This window comes from Hypomesus nipponensis, chromosome 5 (assembly GCF_054491055.1).
Source record: "Hypomesus nipponensis isolate SF chromosome 5, ASM5449105v1, whole genome shotgun sequence".
NCBI classification, from domain to species: Eukaryota; Metazoa; Chordata; class Actinopteri; order Osmeriformes; family Osmeridae; genus Hypomesus; species Hypomesus nipponensis.
In genome coordinates this window covers 10,652,483-10,670,605 of record NC_140365.1, presented here as the reverse complement: position 1 = coordinate 10,670,605, position 18,123 = coordinate 10,652,483, and the positions used below count along the sequence as shown (strand labels likewise).

The 18,123-nt window shown below is 44.9% G+C and overlaps 2 protein-coding genes across 3 annotated transcripts; both read right to left on the bottom strand.

Moving 5' to 3' along the window:
- Positions 1-2,543: 2,543 nt before the first annotated feature.
- Positions 2,544-7,243, bottom strand: pimreg (PICALM interacting mitotic regulator). Of its 2 annotated transcripts, XM_084698803.1 has the most exons (6): positions 7,023-7,242; positions 6,290-6,581; positions 5,812-6,155; positions 5,584-5,679; positions 4,305-4,346; positions 3,446-3,579 (listed from the first exon to the last, which is right to left on the bottom strand). In XM_084698803.1, exons 2-5 carry the CDS (start codon positions 6,578-6,580, stop codon positions 4,313-4,315), a joined length of 765 nt encoding a protein of 254 aa, XP_084554929.1. In that variant the 5' UTR covers position 6,581; positions 7,023-7,242; the 3' UTR covers positions 3,446-3,579; positions 4,305-4,312. The 2 variants fall into 2 exon arrangements, with proteins under 2 accessions (XP_084554928.1, XP_084554929.1); XM_084698802.1 differs by lacking the exon at positions 4,305-4,346 and having other exon boundaries at positions 2,544-3,579; positions 7,023-7,243.
- Positions 7,244-7,765: 522 nt separating this feature from the next.
- On the bottom strand, positions 7,766-10,572 carry tmigd1 (transmembrane and immunoglobulin domain containing 1). The gene is made up of 6 exons (XM_084698804.1): positions 10,435-10,572; positions 10,019-10,104; positions 9,548-9,832; positions 9,130-9,414; positions 8,843-8,946; positions 7,766-8,490 (listed from the first exon to the last, which is right to left on the bottom strand). The coding sequence occupies exons 2-6, from the start codon at positions 10,089-10,091 to the stop codon at positions 8,479-8,481; spliced, it is 759 nt and encodes a 252-aa protein (XP_084554930.1). The 5' UTR covers positions 10,092-10,104; positions 10,435-10,572; the 3' UTR covers positions 7,766-8,478.
- Positions 10,573-18,123: the final 7,551 nt, after the last annotated feature.

Sequence of the window (18,123 nt, the reverse complement as noted above, 5' to 3'; positions counted from 1 at the left end):
CTCTCCAGTCCTATGAGAGATGTTAGAAATCACCAGGACCTGCCAATGACTGTTAAGTGAGCAATGTGTCACTTAAGATGTGATTACTTAGGTCAGCAGGGACGCAAAATATTTTCGTCGAGCATATTGTCATATTATTGCGTACTCTCTGGAGTCAGATGATGAGCGGACTGTGATTGAAATGACAATCGGCGATGGCATGCCACCGTGTGTAGGCGATCTAAGTCTGCTTTGTGGATGTGCCAGATCTGACAGATGCAGCTTCCATATTGAGTTTCTCATTCATCATTGCTCATAATTAACCAAAACCTTATCTATTCTTATTTTATTTGTTTTACCCACAATACATTTCACTTACCCTCCGTTTTCCTTAATTGCAAAAATAGTATTTTCTGTGTCGTTTCGCACGTCAATCTGTTATCTGGTCTTGTTTTTGGGATGCAGATATCCTTTGGCTTTTGGCTGACTTGAATCTCTCGTTTTGGTGTGAATGATGAATACTGTATGCTGTTGTCCTGGGGTATGCATCCATAGTTTTTGGAAAGAAAGGAAGCTTTTTTTTGGTCAATGTAAACCATCAGTCTACCATCTGTAGCTTGTCATTAATACAAAGCACAACAATATACGCTTTTCTTCACTGAATTTATGCAATAAGTTTGATTGTAAACAACAGGAGTGTCCTTATTGAGGCTCTCATTCAGTAAATTTATGAAGGGTCAATCATTTAATTGTTGGTGTGAGCTATCTTGGAGTGATAGTACTGGTTATTGCAGTGATGACACTAACCTGTGCAAAATTATTTAAATGTACATTTGCTGGGTACAAAAAATGTATTGCCTTCTTTTAGTAGGGATATTTTATTACCAGCACTTATTGAATTCAGGAATTACTACTTTAATTAAATAGTTTTTAATTCGAAATGTTAAACTGAATATTGAATGCTACATTTTAAATTGTTTATCACAGGCTCAAATAGAATCTAACTCTTATTCCAATCAAATTGTTTCAGGTATATTTCAATTTCGGTGGAGTTCCAAATTCAGTTAGAAATTAAAGTTTTCAAATTTGGTTTCTCAAAATTAAGTTTAAACTCAGAGGCACTCATCCAGGAACTCCAGACTAGGTATAATTGAAGAGCATTGATTCACTTTCTAGTGCACATGCTTAAATATAGCCTTGCGTAGGTACAATGATAAACAGTCATCAATATGTGTGGGAGTAGGAGCGGAGTACATAAAGACCCAAAGCAGAAATGAGACACGGGAGATGGTCGAACCAGCGCTGTTTGGCGTTGCTGGCCATGGGACTGGTATACATTTACATTTATTCATTTTTTAGGTGGGTATAGGTATAGGTATAGGTGGTCAGACACATGCACTCCAGTAGCCTGGTCATCAGAGCTCTAATATAACACACTGGTCTTCAATTTGAAGTACACACACACACACACACACACACTACTCCACCAGTTATACAATGTAGCATCACCTCGGAACACATCTCATTACTTTTTTTGAGCAACTAGGCCACGGCCAGATGCACTCTGCTCGGGGTGTGGTTTCTCTCTTTGTCGAAAATCACAAAGAATTTGTACATCCCTTTTTACAAGCAATGTCACAGAGGTCTTCACATACACCAATAGAACTGCACCTGAACCAGCCTAAACTCACAAGGAAGACAAAGAAAAACTCCCAGGAACACTGATAAAGATTCAATGGAAGAAACTTGGGTGGGGCAATTCAGTGAGGGATCCCCTCTTCCAGAGATGGTCTGTGACACAGACAGCTGATCATATGCTGAACATAGTCATGCATCAAGAGTAGGGTCAAAAATGTGCAAAGTGATGTTGAAACACAAATATCCATAGTTCCAAATCAGTGCCCCGATTTGGCGCATGTCATGGCATTGCTGTGACTGTCCACTAGGGATGGGGACGTAAGCCTGGGGAAGGTTTGGTGCTGTCTCCCTGATTGTGACCTCCATCTTCTCCCTCACTTATCGAGTCCTATGAGATATTTCAGGAACAGCCAGGAGTGAGCAAAGTGAGCAAAATGTTACCTAACATGAGATTACTTTGGTCAAGAAAGGGTTTTGATATTTTTCCTCACATAATGCATTCGTGTCAAACATTGATATTACCATGCACTCTCTGGAGTCTTATTATGCGGGAGAAATAGGATTGAAATGAGTCGGCGATAGTGTGCCGCCATGTTGTGTAGGTGTTTTTTTGTCTGCCTCGTGGAAGTGCCAGATCTGACAGATGCTGCTTCCATATGCAGTTGCTCATTCATCGTTCATTTTAAACTGAAACCTTTTCAAGGCCGTGTCTGCTGGTAGACTGTAACAGACCGTTTATGTTCTGGAAGCTGTGTCAGGCATTGTTAACTTGACCATCAGAGCTGTGGAAGGCATCCCTGGGGTCGAGGACTAACTCGATAGTGCCATCTTCTGGACATTTGAATGAGACATGGGTGTTGCTGAGTCAGTCAACATAACTACTAGGCTGCTTAATAAAGACACTATAACACTCACACAAAATGCCATGCTCTTTAATTATCATGTATAAAAAGGTAAACAAGATCATGGGCTACATATTTAGTTTTCGATTTCATGAACCACTATAAATATAGAACTACTTGAGAGTAATGAAACAGCAAAATAAGTATACAGCCAAACACTTTAAATCTTACTGTAGTTCCCGTTCTGCAGAAAGCAGTCTATCCCTCATACTAAACCTACTCAGTATAGGAAACTTGACATACAAAATGTTTTTTTGTTTTTTTTTACCCCGCCACGTGTAGCTGTGACATACAAAAATATAGGTGCCTTTTTTAACAGAAAAATATTCAATATAAAGCTGGGCACAATCAAGACACTAAATATCATTACATCGGTTAGTTGCACATAATTGCTTACATAAAGTCTTCAAGGTTCTATGTAGGGATGACTACAACGGCCTCTCCTTGTCAGTAACATTTAGTGTTAGTTTATCAATCATTTTTGGCCTTGTGCATGTATCATTTTAAATGGCAGACAGAGAGTGACATCTACACTTACAATAATGTTTGTACAATGTTAGTTTGAAGTTTGGTACTGTGGTGTTTGGTCATTGTTCTTCCAAGGCCAGTCCTGCACCACAAGAAACGACCAAAGAGAATCAGTCATGTAGCAGCTGTGGAAGTTTCACACATGCAAAACTTGTCTTGTTAGAAGCTCTAGCAGAGGACAGATAAACGTCCTAATCAGCCTCGTCTTGTACTACAAAACACAATCATAAATGACACGTAATGTGCATCTAATGTGACACATTAGAAGGATAATTTCCTCGAACATGAACAGACAGTGTAACAAGACCACTGCCGTTGGGGGGGGGGGGGGGGGTACTTGTCCCACACAAACAGACGGCGAGTGTGGCTTCAGTTGGACTTGGGTTTGACGTTGTCGAGGGCGCTGTGTGTCCAGCTGCCCAGTGTGTGTGTGAGGCGGCGGGCTCGGTGTGTGAGGGCAGAGCGGCTGATGCTGCCGCTGGGGTCCAACCTTCTCATCATCACCCCTCCGTAACGCTCCGCTGCACAGGACCTGAGGGAGAGTCATAAAGAGAGGGAGAAGAATGGAGAGAGGGAGAGGAACGAAGAGGAAGAGAGGGGTATAGAGTGGAAGAGAAAGAGAGGACAAGAGAGAGAGAGAGAGTTGATGAGAGGGAAAAAGAAGAACGGAGAGGGACATACAGAAGAGGACAGTAAACAGTGTGAGAGGCAAGAGAAAGACAGAGAAAGGGGAATGGAGTGAGGGAGAGAGGAATGACGAGAGGAAGAGCGACAGAAAAGGGGACGGAAAGGCAGTGAGGCAAAAGAGGAAAAAAAGGGAGAGAATAAGGAGAGGGGAGAAAGACCGAGAGAGGTAATGAGGGCAGATGGCAAAGAACTGTGAGCGAACCGGTGGCATGGTCATCATTTCAGAGCTTCCTTTGTGTTGGATGAACAACGAGAACGATTGACACGGTTCAAATCTGACGTAACAGCGGCAGTCATGTCTCCATTAATTGCGAACGTGTGTTCTGGCATCTGGTAGTCAGGGCAGTGCGGTTAGTCTGGTGGACTGTCCTGAGGGCCTGGCCATGCAATGTCAACGCCACGTCATGCAACCCCCGGCCCAGCCATGCAACTCTGAGTTAGCAGTTCATAGTTTGGGCAGGCTCGTATACAATATAAACATATTCAAATGTGGGTGAACAAACACTCGTGCGACTTCCTGTGCTGGGTTGGTTTTAGGCCGTTTGCGTGTCTCAGGGTGAGGGACTTTACCTTTGTCTCTACTCAGCCATTATGGAGTAGCTGAACTGTCGGCTTGAAGAAAAGGGGGGAAAACAAGTCAGGTTAGGGTTTCTAATGAGAGGTCTTTCTGTTTTATGTTAGACACCGTGAGCACGTACGCTTCATAATCCTTCCCTGCTCCTTCCCTCCCCACCTCCTCTATCCCTCTCACTTCCCTTCTCTCCCTACCTCCCTCACTGCAAGTTCACACTGATGTAATAGGGCTTGAAGGATCAGAACTAAGCAGGATTTGGAGAAGTCTTGTTCTGTTCAGAGCAGAGTTGGCACTACCTTGAGAAACAAGGGATTTGTTTTTGGACTCAGGAGTACATCCAATCAGAGAGCAGCTTCAGAGAAGAAGCAAAAACCACCCATCGTACATCCTCACTGCCATTCTTCTATCTCTTTCCTTTCTGACACAATATCCCCTCCCCAAGGACAAACAGGGTTTTTAGCATTGGCGGGTCAGTTCGTGTTTCAATCCCGTTCAACACATTTAAAATGTCAACAAAAACAGTGCCAAAGGCACAACCCTCTTGAATGTCTACTTCATAACCCCCAGCCTTCCCAATCTGGCCTCTTTCCCCAAAACCTCCCCTCTACTCACCCCAACCGTTCTCCCTCCTCCTTCTACAAATACCACAACAAGACAGGGGCCCCGTTTTGAAACTCTACGCAGGCAGGAATGTGTGTTTGTGTGTGTGTGTGTGTGTGTGTGGGGGGGGGGGGGTGGGGGACTCAAAAGACAGAGCAGCTGCTTAGAGCAGACTGACATATTTGTGTGTGTGGGGGGGGGGGAGGTTAAGGGGAGGGGTCAGTCAACCGTTAAAACATCATCTGGCTTCTCCTCAAGTTAAGAAAGAAACGCCCTCCTACAGTATCTGAGCGGGAAGGAACAACAGGAAGTGAGACACACAGACACATATGCCTCTGTTCTGCTTTCCAACCCAAATCCAGCTCCTGCTTGCACACATTTTTGCCCTAGCACAAAACTTGGACAACTTGGATAAGTAAAAACCTTGATTCTATAATCTATGCCCACAGCACAAATGTAAAAAAAACAGCGAATTATCTCCAATATATGACTGCCGTTACACTATAAAACATTTAGTATCGTGATCTATCTCGTTGTGGGCCAATAAAGTTGGCTGGACTAAATCTGTCAACACTGATTCATGTTTGATCATTAAGAAACAACAGCGTTTGGAACTTTGGTAGAATCACAGTGTTCTCTGCTCTGTCGGAAGTAAAGTTCTTTGACAGTTCTCACCGGTCATCTCTGCCAATTACATCATTGAAGGCATGGGAGAGGTTCTTCAGCTTCCTGAGACCGCTGGATACACATTCCAGGTCCCGGTCAAACTTCCTGTCAGAGGGGAGAGATAAGATGTCAAACCCAGAAACCTGTGAGGCCTGGAGGTGAGATAGGCCCACCAGAACCAATACTAGTTTGTGGTTTTCTTTTGTGGGTGGATCTATATGTGTGTGTGTGGCTCACCGCCTCTGGTTCTGAGTGTTAGGAGAGGCAAAGGGACTCCGAAGAGCTGCCATCCGGACTAGCTGTCTCCTGCCCCCGCCAGTCCTCACACCCCTCACCCCTGCCCCGGCCTCAGGGGTCCCTCGCCCCCCGGGGGTGCGCCTGGATGCTGGGGTGCGTTTGGGTGTGGCGGCTGCCTTCGGGGTGCGCTTGGGGGTTGCAATGGCTACGAGAGAGGTTGGTCTGCTTGGGGTTCTTCTGGGGGTATGGGAGGGTGCTCCAACGCTCTCCCCTTCTTCACATATCCGTCCCGGTGTGGCCACCAGACACTCCTCGCGAACAGACGCTCTGTTCCTCTGTAGCCTCTGATGAGATATATAGGAAATAAGGAAGGAAATAGTAATAATAATAATAGGAAAATTTGGTGCATTGTTCTCAAATTGCATGTCATTACAGGGGACTCTCAAAAATGTGATCTCGAATTCCCTAGCTGCCATACCTGGTACAATCCTCCGATGGAATTCCGAGCGCTGCGTGTGAGTTGGCGGACGGTGCTGGTCTTCTGTGCAGCCTCAACGCTCTCCCAGGTTGGATTTTCTGGAAGAGAGTTTGTCTGTACAGACCGCAGGGGAAGCCTTTTCCTCAATGACATTCTCAGAGAGTTGAGAGAAGACGAGGAGCGCAGTTTTCGGAAGCGGTCTTCGGGTGAGCTCTCTACTCCGTCAGATTCATCCAAAACCGTGTGTGCCCGCCACACCCCTGCAACAGCCGTGCTTACCGAGGAAGTCATGCTGAGCCGGATAAAATACGACGGAGGGAGGGAAACCAATTTTAGAAAGATTATTTGAAAGAAGCGGCATGGGATCCTTAAGCTCCATAAGAGTAGCGAGACAATGGTGCTAGCACTAGCTAAGCTAGTCTGCAAACTTTTTATTTATTTATTTAATAACGCGGTGAACACAATACCTTCTGTCATCTTAGTTAGTGGGCCTATGAAAGCTATCATATATAGACATCTAGGTAGAAAAGTATTAGCAATATAATATAATAATTAGCTTAAAGCAACATACCACCAGGGACACTTATTGACGTCTACAACAATGGAAAGTGAGCATTGTTGTTAGCATCGTCGTTAGCATCAGTTTAGGTAGTGCTAGCCGGTCTGGATACAAGAGATAACAAGCTAAATGAATTGAAATCAAATATAATTTGATAGTTCGCCCGTATAGTACCTTATAGTTGGTCAAATAGTCTGCAGTGCCTTCCGTTGAAGATAACTGTTCTGCACTTGATCCGGTGGCTTTTCTTTCTCGGTTTGAATTTGGCGGTGGAGGCTGGAGAGTCTGGGTGGCGGTGCGGATTTGAGACCACTCCCCAGCTAGTCCTGTCAGACCCTCAGAAGGACGTTATTGGTCGGTCAGGGGTATTGTTGGAACGCACTCGGAGCAGTTCTATTCCCGAACACACATCTCCAGTCCAAATTGATCGGATTTAGGATTTATCTACTTTTTTAATATTCATGTAGTTGCTTTGGCACGGTATTTCTTATTACCTATCAAATGATAACCTATTCGTATTTCTAAACACATACATTAGTATTAGTATTCTTGAGCCGGTTATGGTAAGAATCATGAATTTTATGTTCCATGTTGTATCACTTACGCCCATGTCAAACAATTTCTGTCTATGTATTAGAGGCAACAACCTTACAGAAACTAAATAGTTTATTCAAATTCAAAGCCTATAAAATTGTTTACTACAGAAGGAACTGTAATAAGGAAGTAATAAGGAATTATTACAGTTCACTGTATATGTATTGTGTATGTATTGTCAACTTTTCGAAACCAATATGTGTTCACATTGAGTTTATGTGTAAAACGTGTGTAATTAAAGTGTGTTATCAACACCAATAACCTTTGCACTTGTTGGAACAGCTTTTTATTGTTTTGGTCACAAAATATTCTCTGTTTTATGTGTACCAGTTAAATATGTTTTTTATTGGATTATGATACTAAGAATATTATCCTTGACCTTGAGCCTAGCAATAGCATACCAAGGACTGCATGTGTGTGTGTGTGTGTGTGTGTGTGTGTGTGTGTGTGTGTGTGTGTAGGCCTGTGTGCAACTGTTTGCTGGCATGTGTGTGCTGGCGTGTCAATGTCCCTTGCCTCTGTCTCGGTGACAGTAAATGTGTAACAAAATCACCTACTAAATGTAGGTAATTATGCCACCCTTCACATACACGTTTTTTGCACACACATCATTCGATTCTTTGACCCCATACCATTTCCCATAGTATCCCCAAACTAACTCTAAGATAAATTGTTCTACCTATAGGACCTTTTTGTACACTAATATTGTTGATATATAGAACCATTTGAACTAGTAGACTAGCTGAATAAATAAATACAATAGTCATATATAAAATTAACAACACCAACAAACATATGAAATGGTCAAGCACGTCGAGGTAGAGATTAGGAAGTACATCCTTCTCTCATCAAGTATTTAATGACAATGCCAGATCTAATCAATTAGAAAGAGACACAGTATGTATGGTACAGTCCAGATAACCTGTGGATACTTAGGTACTAGATACAAGCTGCTGTCAAACACCAAACACCAAACCATGTCCCCAATGGTGATTGGACAGGGTCAGAGACCTGGACAGTTCAAAGGGTACCTTCTCTACTTGCAGCACTGTAAACGGGAAAAATAATCCTTAGAAAATGCATTTGCACTGTATATAACCCATATCTGTACTGGGTAATGTAAGTCTAACAGGTTTAATATTAATGGTAATAGTTTAGTTGATTAGCAACTTGTTTTTGTGCACAGGCTGACATCTGTTTGTTTACATGTATCTGTGCATGTCTGTGTATTATGCCTGTGTGTGTGTAGGCCTATGTATTTTTTTGTGTGTGTGTGCCTGTATGTGCATGCACCAGCGTTTATGTGTTTTTGAAGGTGGGCATATATGGTTTTGTGCAACTGTGTGTACACCTGATTGTGTGAATGTACAGTCTGCATGTGTGTACACATGGTCTGCTACCTGTGTGATCTTCTTCCAACGGGACACCACAGCAAGCAGGATGGTGCAGAACACCACCACCAGCCCTGCTATCATTGGCATCAGGGGAAACTTTATCGTCTTATCTGAAGACAAGAGGCAGAAACGAAAGGAATGGTTGAAAGGAGGGATAGAAGGAAAGGAGAAGTCAAAGAGATAGAAGGACAGATTTTGAGAAGAACTTCAACACGCATGTTATCTTAGCAGAGGAGAGACAAATTGACTGTTTTTCAACTTGAGCATCATGGGAGCTGTGGCTTGGCTCTGACCTGTGACGGTGACATTGAAAGTCTTGCTCTGGGTTCCGTGGACGTCGGATGATGTCACACATACATAGGTGCCCTGGTGCATACTTCTGTCCACTCGGAGCACGGTTAGATTGGATTTGTAGCCATCATTGGTCACCACAAATTTGCCTTCTGTTAGGTCGAGTGCTTTTCCATGCTGTTGCCATGACACAGAGACAACAGGATTGGCACGGACATTGCACACCAGTAGAAGCTCCGCCTCCTCTTCCACGGACACCTCCTCCGTCCCGGAAAGCTCTGGGGCATCTGAGGATGTTTGATTTACTTTAAAGTTTGCTCTTTTAGGACTGTTACATTGGTCTAACTGTGCATGGTAACTAAATCAAACACGCCCAAGGTACAGTATTTGACCTGGGACTACTCCTACTTGGGGACTCACAAGTGATATCCAGAGTGACTGAGGCATTGACACTGGCATCACCCTTCAGCTGGCAGGTAAAGATGGCTGCATGGTCTTCCAGGCTGACAGGGCTGACACAGAGGCTGCTGCGGCCCAACTTGTTACCCTCCGCCAGGCTCACCTGCACCCCGTTCCTTAACCATTCTAACTCTATAGCGGCTTCTTCCCCGGCCGCTGACTCACAGGTCAGAGACACAATCTCCATCAGTTTGGTCTTAACCATGTCCCCCCCAATCACCGGTGGCACTGACTGAACCACGAGCCCTGAGTCATAGAGGAGGGGATGGTGGGGAGAGGAGGGAGGGATGAAGCAGGGGAGAGGGAAGGGCGAGGAGGAACAAATTCGTATTAAAGACGCAACAAACTTCAAGGTTATTTGATGATAGGAGAAAGCCGTGGAGTGAAGAATATTCAGACAACAAATGGTGCCAGGTGCCAAGTTGGACTCACCACTCGTCTGGGCTGCTGCGTAGACCACCAGCTGGAACAGACAGACTGACACCACCCAGAACATTTTACCCATAGTTCTGCAATCACTGTGGACAGTGGGGATACAACAGGGAGTGGTTGGAAAGAACACGTTTTTAATTCAAGTAAAGGGGAATTGCTGGGTAATGTACCTAGAGACCAAGAGGAAGGAAGATAGAAGGAGAGTACAAAAGAGACGATTTGTTATATCAGTTATAGTATTTTTATTTAAACGCTGCTGGCACCCTCATGGGCAAGGCTGTCATCCAGTATCGTAAGATTACTTTTTAACTGACAAAACAATGTACTGTGAGATTTTCCTCTGGGAAAAATGAAATTTTCATTTTAGTTGATTGTTGTCACAATTACTATAAAAGAGAGATGTATACCATACTCACAATTAACTCTGTGTGAGAAGTTTCCAGTTTGGGTGATTTGTCAATAAAGATAGACAGTTCTGTGTAGGTTTCCTTGCAGGCAGTAAAGATCGGTCTGAGCCTTGAACAGCCCTTATATACTCCTCACCTCCTCTCAGCTTAGGAACAGTTTAAACTACAATAGTTCTCTCTCTCTCTCTCTCTCTCTCTCTCTCTCTCTCTCTCTCTCTCTCTCTCTCTCTCTCTCTCTCTCTCTCTCTCTCTCTCTCTCTCTCTCTCTCTCTCTCTCTCTCTCTCTCTCTCTCTCTCTCTCTCTCTCTCTCTCTCTCTCTCTCTCTCTCTCTCTCTCTCTCTCTCTCTCATCCCCATGTTCCTCTTATTTTCCCTCCCTCCCTCCCCTCCGTACACACCTGTCTCAGCTGGTTTATAGTGACACTTTGAGTTGTGTAAATGTGGGCAGAGAAGGAAATTCCATGTCTTATTGTGTCTTGTTATTGTGACACTAAAAATTCCTTCATTTGAGTTTGTTTTATTGCAGGGGAAATGAATAATTAACTTTGTGTTTAGCTTACTTTATATTTTCAGTACTAGATGTTCATAAAATATAAAAATTAAGATAGATAAAAATATAAACATTTGTTTTGTTTTATGTTTTTTGGGGGGTGATTATCTATGAATTTGTGTTCATGACAACGTTTGGTAGAGAGGATGTTGAAATTGGGAGAGTCTGTTAGAAGCAGTAAAAGGAGAGATTGTAACAGTAGACAAGGACAGGGTCTGTAACAGAGATCCTCTTTGTTGCCATAAATATAACATGCTTTATGTGTTAGTTGATATATTTGTTATTTTATGTACTTGTTACGTATGTATTTGTTGATATTATTTGGCTCCATGTGATGGGGCTGTGTGATTGTCTGCACCTGGGTTGTTCTAGCGCTTGATTACACGTGGGCTGTAGATAAGGGGTAGGCTGTGTTTGAGGGGGGAGCTGGGTGTGCAAATAAAGACCAAACCTCAGCATGATTTGGAACACGGAACTCGTCTTCTGAATTCAACCCCCAGATCATGGGTTCTGTCGGACAGGGTCACAGGGTGGTGTTAGGCGCCAACATCTACTGTACAGGTGTGTGTCTGCGTGAGTGTGCCTGGCTTTGTTTGTGTTGGTTAGTGTGTGTCAAGGTGCTGCATTTATTTCAGATTCCTCAGGCATACACTACTTCTGTTTTCCGTTAGAGGGCAGCATTGGTGCAACTACAGTACCAGACTGTATCGATGCCCTTTGTCCCACTACTCGCAAGCTGGCAGCCAGACAACCAGGGATTTTCAGAGAATCTAGGCTTCCACAACCATCACATCACATCTACGTACCATGAAGACATCCCAGAAAATTATGTTCCAAAACCCTCTACACCAGGGGTCCCCAAACTACAGCCCGCGGGCCCAATAATGCCCACACACACATTTGGACCGGCCCTCTGAACAATGCCAGAGACATATTTTGACAATTGTATTTGAAATAAGCCTATTTGTTTTAATCATATCTGTATTTGATAATGAAGGTTGGTTCAGGCAGGAGGACTCAGTATGTATTTACTTGATACTTTATTCACACGGTACAATACATCATTGTAACATTTGATTTGGCATTATGGTTCTGCTTGCATCGGCTCCCTGCCGCACCCAATGGAGACACCGTCTCGACCTCCGAGCAGAGAGCAGCGACGCATTCCGCCTACGATAGGAAACACAGAACCAAGGGTGGAGGCCGGGGAGGCGGAGGCAGCAGATTAAACAGAAGCACCTTGTGTCGCACTAGCAAGCAGAGTGCAGCGATATCCTGATTTAATACCCGCCCAGCTAAGGTGTGCCCCTATTGCGTGATGACGCACTGCCAGTGACACGCTATGTGTCGCGTCCCCCTGCCTGAACCAGCTCCGCTTGTTTCAGGCAGGAGGACTCAGTATGTATTTACTTGATACTTTATTCACACGGTACAATACATCATTGTAACATTTGATTTGGCATTATGGTTCTGCTTGCATCGGCTCCCTGCCGCACCCAACGGAGACACCGTCTCGACCTCCGAGCAGCGACGCATTCCCCCAACACAAAACCACATGCCAGACGAGACAATGCATGAGACTGCTGTGTGTATGTGGTGCCCCTGTTGTGCTAGAGTCGACTAGCTGAGCGTCGTGTTAGCCATACTTACCCTCAGCATTGCATTTCAGAGCAGACTGTGCCCCTGCTGCATCTATAGTGAATGTATTGAAATTGAACAAGCGTGATTACTGACTGAGGCACGGCCTCGACTACCCAAATGAGGCACGGCCTCGACATCCCAACTGAGGCACGGCCTCGACATCCCAACTGAGGCACGGCCTCGACATCCCAACTGAGGCACGGCCTCGACATCCCAACTGAGGCACGGCCTCGACATCCCAACTGAGGCACGGCCTCGACATCCCAACTGAGGCACGGCCTCGACATCCAAACTTCCGATGGTGACTGTCACCTGTCGCTCCACATGCTGCATACCCCGGCCAGCCACCAGACGAAACATTTCGTATTAAGCATTTGAATCAAATCAAATCAAATTTATTTGTATAGCCCTTTTTACACGCAAGCATGTCACAGAGGGCTTCACATACGCCCATAGAACTGCCCCTCAACCAACCTAAACCCTCAAGGAAGACAAGGAAAAACTCCCAACGGGAGAAAAAATGGAAGAAACCTTGGGAGGAGCAATTCAGAGAGGGATCCCCTCCTCCAGAGACGGTTGGCAAGAGAGAGGAGCAGAACACAAGCTAAACATAGTCATACAGTGTCAATGGGTTTTAAAACACCAAAAATCCATTGTTCGGCTTTATAGACGTTGGATGGGACCTGGAAACTCGCTGTTGACCGTCATGGAGGCTGGTTTCCGGTTGACGACCTGGTCCAGCGTTGGTAGACCGACGACCAGGCAGGTCCTGACAGCTCAGACCCCCCACACCACAAGGGATGTGTGGGGGGGACAGAGAGGAGAACAGGGATTAGAGAATGCCAGGAGCAGCTAACAGTTTCAGTCGTAATAGAATGAGATCCCCACCGGTCAAGTGTGGACTAGTGCAGCAATTTAACAAAGCTAAGAGGGTATGTGATGCAGCCCCACACACCAAGACAGCGACAGCCCCCCTTGGTTGGAACATGAAATCTGTTCCAGGGGAAACAACTCTAAAATAGGTTATATTTATACGAATAAGGATGAAAACAACCAGCCCCCCGTTGTCTCCAACTAGTAAACTATAACAATTAAAATATACAGCAACGGAACTATTACAGTAACAATATACAATAACAGGTTTACTTTATTTGTAACATTTAAATGGGCAGTGTGAACATAAGCTAAAATTACAATTTAAAAGTTACATGTGATACACACATAGGCAAACGCACACCCCAGGTTTACATAGAAAGTACACACATTTAACAATCATAGGATTGACTAAACAGGAACGTTTTTAATCTAGTTTTAAATGTCGAAACAGTATCAGCCTCCCTAATTGAGACAGGTAATTTGTTCCAGAGAAGAGGTGCTCTATATGAGAACGCCCTACCTCCAGCAGTTTTTTTCTTAATTTTGGGTATTACCAGATAGCCGGCATCTTGAGATCTTAGAGTCCTTGCGGGGCAATAGGGTGCAAGGAGACCGGAGAGGTACAGTGGTGCCAGTCCATGTAGAGATTTGTAAGTTAGTAGTAAAACTTTGAAATCAGCTCTGGCTTGGATAGGGAGCCAGTGTAAAGAGATAAGAGTAGATGTTATATGATCAAACTTTCTTGTTTTTGTCAATAGTCTAGCAGCAGCATTTTGTACCCGCTGTAAATTTTTCAAGTAGGTAATTGGGAGGCCAGAGAACAACACATTGCAGTAGTCCAATCGGGACGTAACAAAAGCATGTATTAGTTTTTCAGCATCATCCTTTGAGAGGAATTTTCGTATTTTGGCAATATTACGTAGATGGAAAAATGCAGTTCTGGTGATTTGTTTAATATGGTACTCAAACGAAAGGTCTGGGTCCAATGTGACTCCTAAATTTTTTACCAACTGGCTTTGAGATACTTTGACACCATCTAAGTTTAAGGTCAGATTGGATAAATTATTTCTGTATTTTTTAGGGCCGAAAATTTGAACCTCGGTTTTATCCGAATTAAGAAGAAGGAAATTTGCTGTCATCCAAGTTCTCAACCCGGAAACACATTTTTCCATAGCATGTGGAAATTCTCCAGGCTTTATGGACATGTATAGCTGAGTATCATCTGCATAACAGTGAAAATTTACCCCAGAGCTTCTAATTATGTTTCCTAAAGGCAACATATAGAGTGAAAATAACAGAGGGCCTAGAACTGAACCCTGTGGTACTCCGTATTTTACAGTAGTGCTCCTGGATGAGCAACCATCATAGTGGACATATTGTGATCTATCAGAGATACGATCTAAACCACTGAAGTGAAGTACCAGAGATCCCAACATAGTTCTCCATACGCTCCAGGAGAATCTCATGATCCACAGTGTCAAATGCTGCACTAAGGTCTAGAAGAACCAGAACAGAGATAGAGCCCGCGTCAGAGGCTAATAATAGATCATTGACTACCTTAGCTAATGCAGTTTCAGTGCTGTGGTGAAGACGAAATCCAGACTGGAGAGGTTCATAAAGCTGATTTGAGGAGAGGTGCTCAGTTAGCTGTTGTGCCACAGCTTTTTCTAAAATTTTGGAGAGAAATGGCAAATTTGAAATTGGCCTATAGTTGCTAATACAACCTGGATCCAGGTTTGGTTTTTTAAGAAGGGGCTTAATAATAGCTTGTTTGAAATTGTCAGGGATTTGTCCAGTTACAATAGATTCATTAATAATACTAAGCATGGAAGGTCCAATAATAGGGAGAAGTTCCCTACAAAGTTTGGCAGGGAGGGGATCAAGAAGGCAGCTGATGGGTTTCGAGGAATCTACCAGCTCGATGAACGCTTCCATAGAAATAGGGTTAAAGTGGGTAAGAGCCTCAACATGCAGCATGCTGGGTATAGAGTCAAATTCTGTGTTGATGGCCACTCCTCCAGGCCTAGTCTGTAGTTTGTCCCTTATTGCATAGATTTTTTGGTCAAAGAAATCTAAGAAATCATTGGGAGAGAGATCTGAACTAACGCAGAGTGTACTTTTCTTAGTGAGTTTTGCAACAGTATCAAATAGGAACTTTGTGTTGTGTTTGTTCTTACTAATCAATTTCGAGAAATATTCTGATCTGGACCTGATGAGGACTTGCTTGTACTCAATTTGGCTGTCCTTCCAGGCCAGGCGGAAAACCTCCAATTTAGTGGTACGCCACTTATGCTCTAATTTTCTAGTGGACCTCTTGAGAGTGCGGCTTTCCTCTGAATACCATGGAGCCATTTTCTTGTCTTTTCTTTTCCTTGGTTTGAGTGGGGCAACAGAATCTAGGGATAACTGAAGAACCAAATTCAGATCCCTTGTTTTAGCATTTAATGATTTATTTGGGACGTCCAGTGCTTCTAGTGCAGCAGGTAGAATATTAGCCAGTTCCATAGCTGTGTTTGGGGTTATGCAGCGGCTAGTAGAAATATTCTGGGTGCCTCCAAGGCTCTGGCAGAGATCCATTTTAAAGGTAACCAGGCAGTGGTCTGATAATATAGGATTGTGGGGGTGGACAATGATGTCACTAATCTTGATTCCCCGTGTGAGAACTAAATCCAATGTATGCGAGTGAAGATGGGTAGGTTTAGAAACCACCTGAGTGAGACCTGTGGAATCCAATAGAGCAGTAAAGGCCTTACTTAGAGGATCTTTTGGGTCATCCACATGGATGTTAAAATCACCCATAATTAAGACATTATCAGTATATGTCACAAGATCAGCACTAAAATCTGCAAATTCCTCTAGGAAGAGGGAATACGGGCCGGGGGGCCGGTATAGAGTAACTAAACTAAATGAGGGAGGGGGGGCAATAGTAGAAGAATTAGTCCTTTTTAGAGTAGTTGGTGGTTTCATGCAAATTATCTCAAATGATTTAAAGGTATTTACGGATTTTAGGCTAAGGTTGAAGCTAGCTTTATATATCATAGCAACACCGCCACCTTTCTTTGAGACACGAGGGAACACCTAAACATGGAGTGAGTGACTACATAGCCTGAAATACAAGAACGAGAAGAGTGAACATTAGAGGTTGGAAGAGTGAAAGCCATCCTCCTGGCTGTCCAGAACATCCCTGCATTCAGTCTGATGTAACAATGAACCGTTGCACATGACCACTACCCATACTTTCTGCGTAGATGACGAGACCACTTGAGACGCCGACGTAGCCGCTCCGATTCCAAACGAGTGCGCCGTGTAGCTACAGTTTAGGATCCAGACCACAGCGCCGGCACAGGATTCCAAGCCGCCGGTGAACCAGTAGCCGTCATGGCTTCCCGGCATTGGTAAGAACGGGGCTCGCTCATTACCGTTGATGAACGCCAACAGAGATATTTCACGATGGAAGAGAGGGAACAGAAAGAGGAGTTAATCTGTGATATCACCACAGGAATAGGCTACCCAAACTTGCCCCTTTTAAGACCCACGGTGGACATGTGCGAGTCTATGCCTCCACGTCCCACTGGAGGCACTGCCTCCACGTCCCACTGGAGGCACTGCCTCCACGTCCCACTGGAGGCACTGCCTCCACGTCCCACTGGAGGCACTGCCTCCACGTCCCACTGGAGGCACTGCCTCCACGTCCCACTGGAGGCACTGCCTCCACGTCCCACTGGAGGCACTGCCTCCACGTCCCACTGGAGGCACTGCCTCCACGTCCCACTGGAGGCACTGCCTCCACGTCCCACTGGAGGCACTGCCTCCACGTCCCACTGGAGGCACTGCCTCCACGTCCCACTGGAGGCACTGCCTCCACGTCCCACTGGAGGCACTGCCTCGAACATACCCACTGAGGCACTGCCTCGAACATACCCACTGAGGCACTGCCTCGAACATACCCACTGAGGCACTGCCTCGAACATACCCACTGAGGCACTGCCTCGAACATACCCACTGAGGCACTGCCTCGAACATACCCACTGAGGCACTGCCTCGAACATACCCACTGAGGCACTGCCTCGAACATACCCACTGAGGCACTGCCTCGAACATACCCACTGAGGCACTGCCTCGAACATACCCACTGAGGCACTGCCTCGAACATACCCACTGAGGCACTGCCTCGAACATACCCACTGAGGCACTGCCTCGAACATACCAACTGAGGCACTGCCTCGAACATACCAACTGAGGCACTGCCTCGACATACCAACTGAGCACTGCCACGACATACCACTGAGGCACTGCCACGACATACCAACTGAGGCACTGCCTCGACATACCAACTGAGGCACTGCCTCGACATACCAACTGAGGCACTGCCTCGACATACCAACTGAGGCACTGCCTCGACATACCAACTGAGGCACTGCCTCAACATACCACCTAATGCATTGCATCAAACCACCTGAGGCACTGCTTCGACATCCCAACGTTGACGGTGACTGCGTCGCCTGATGCGCACGTACTCCTGGCCAGCCACTTGACGAAACTTTCATTTGTAAATATTAGCAGGCAATGCATGACATGAAGTGAACATTACATAGTTTGAAGGTAGGGAGGGTAGATGCCATCCTCCTCTG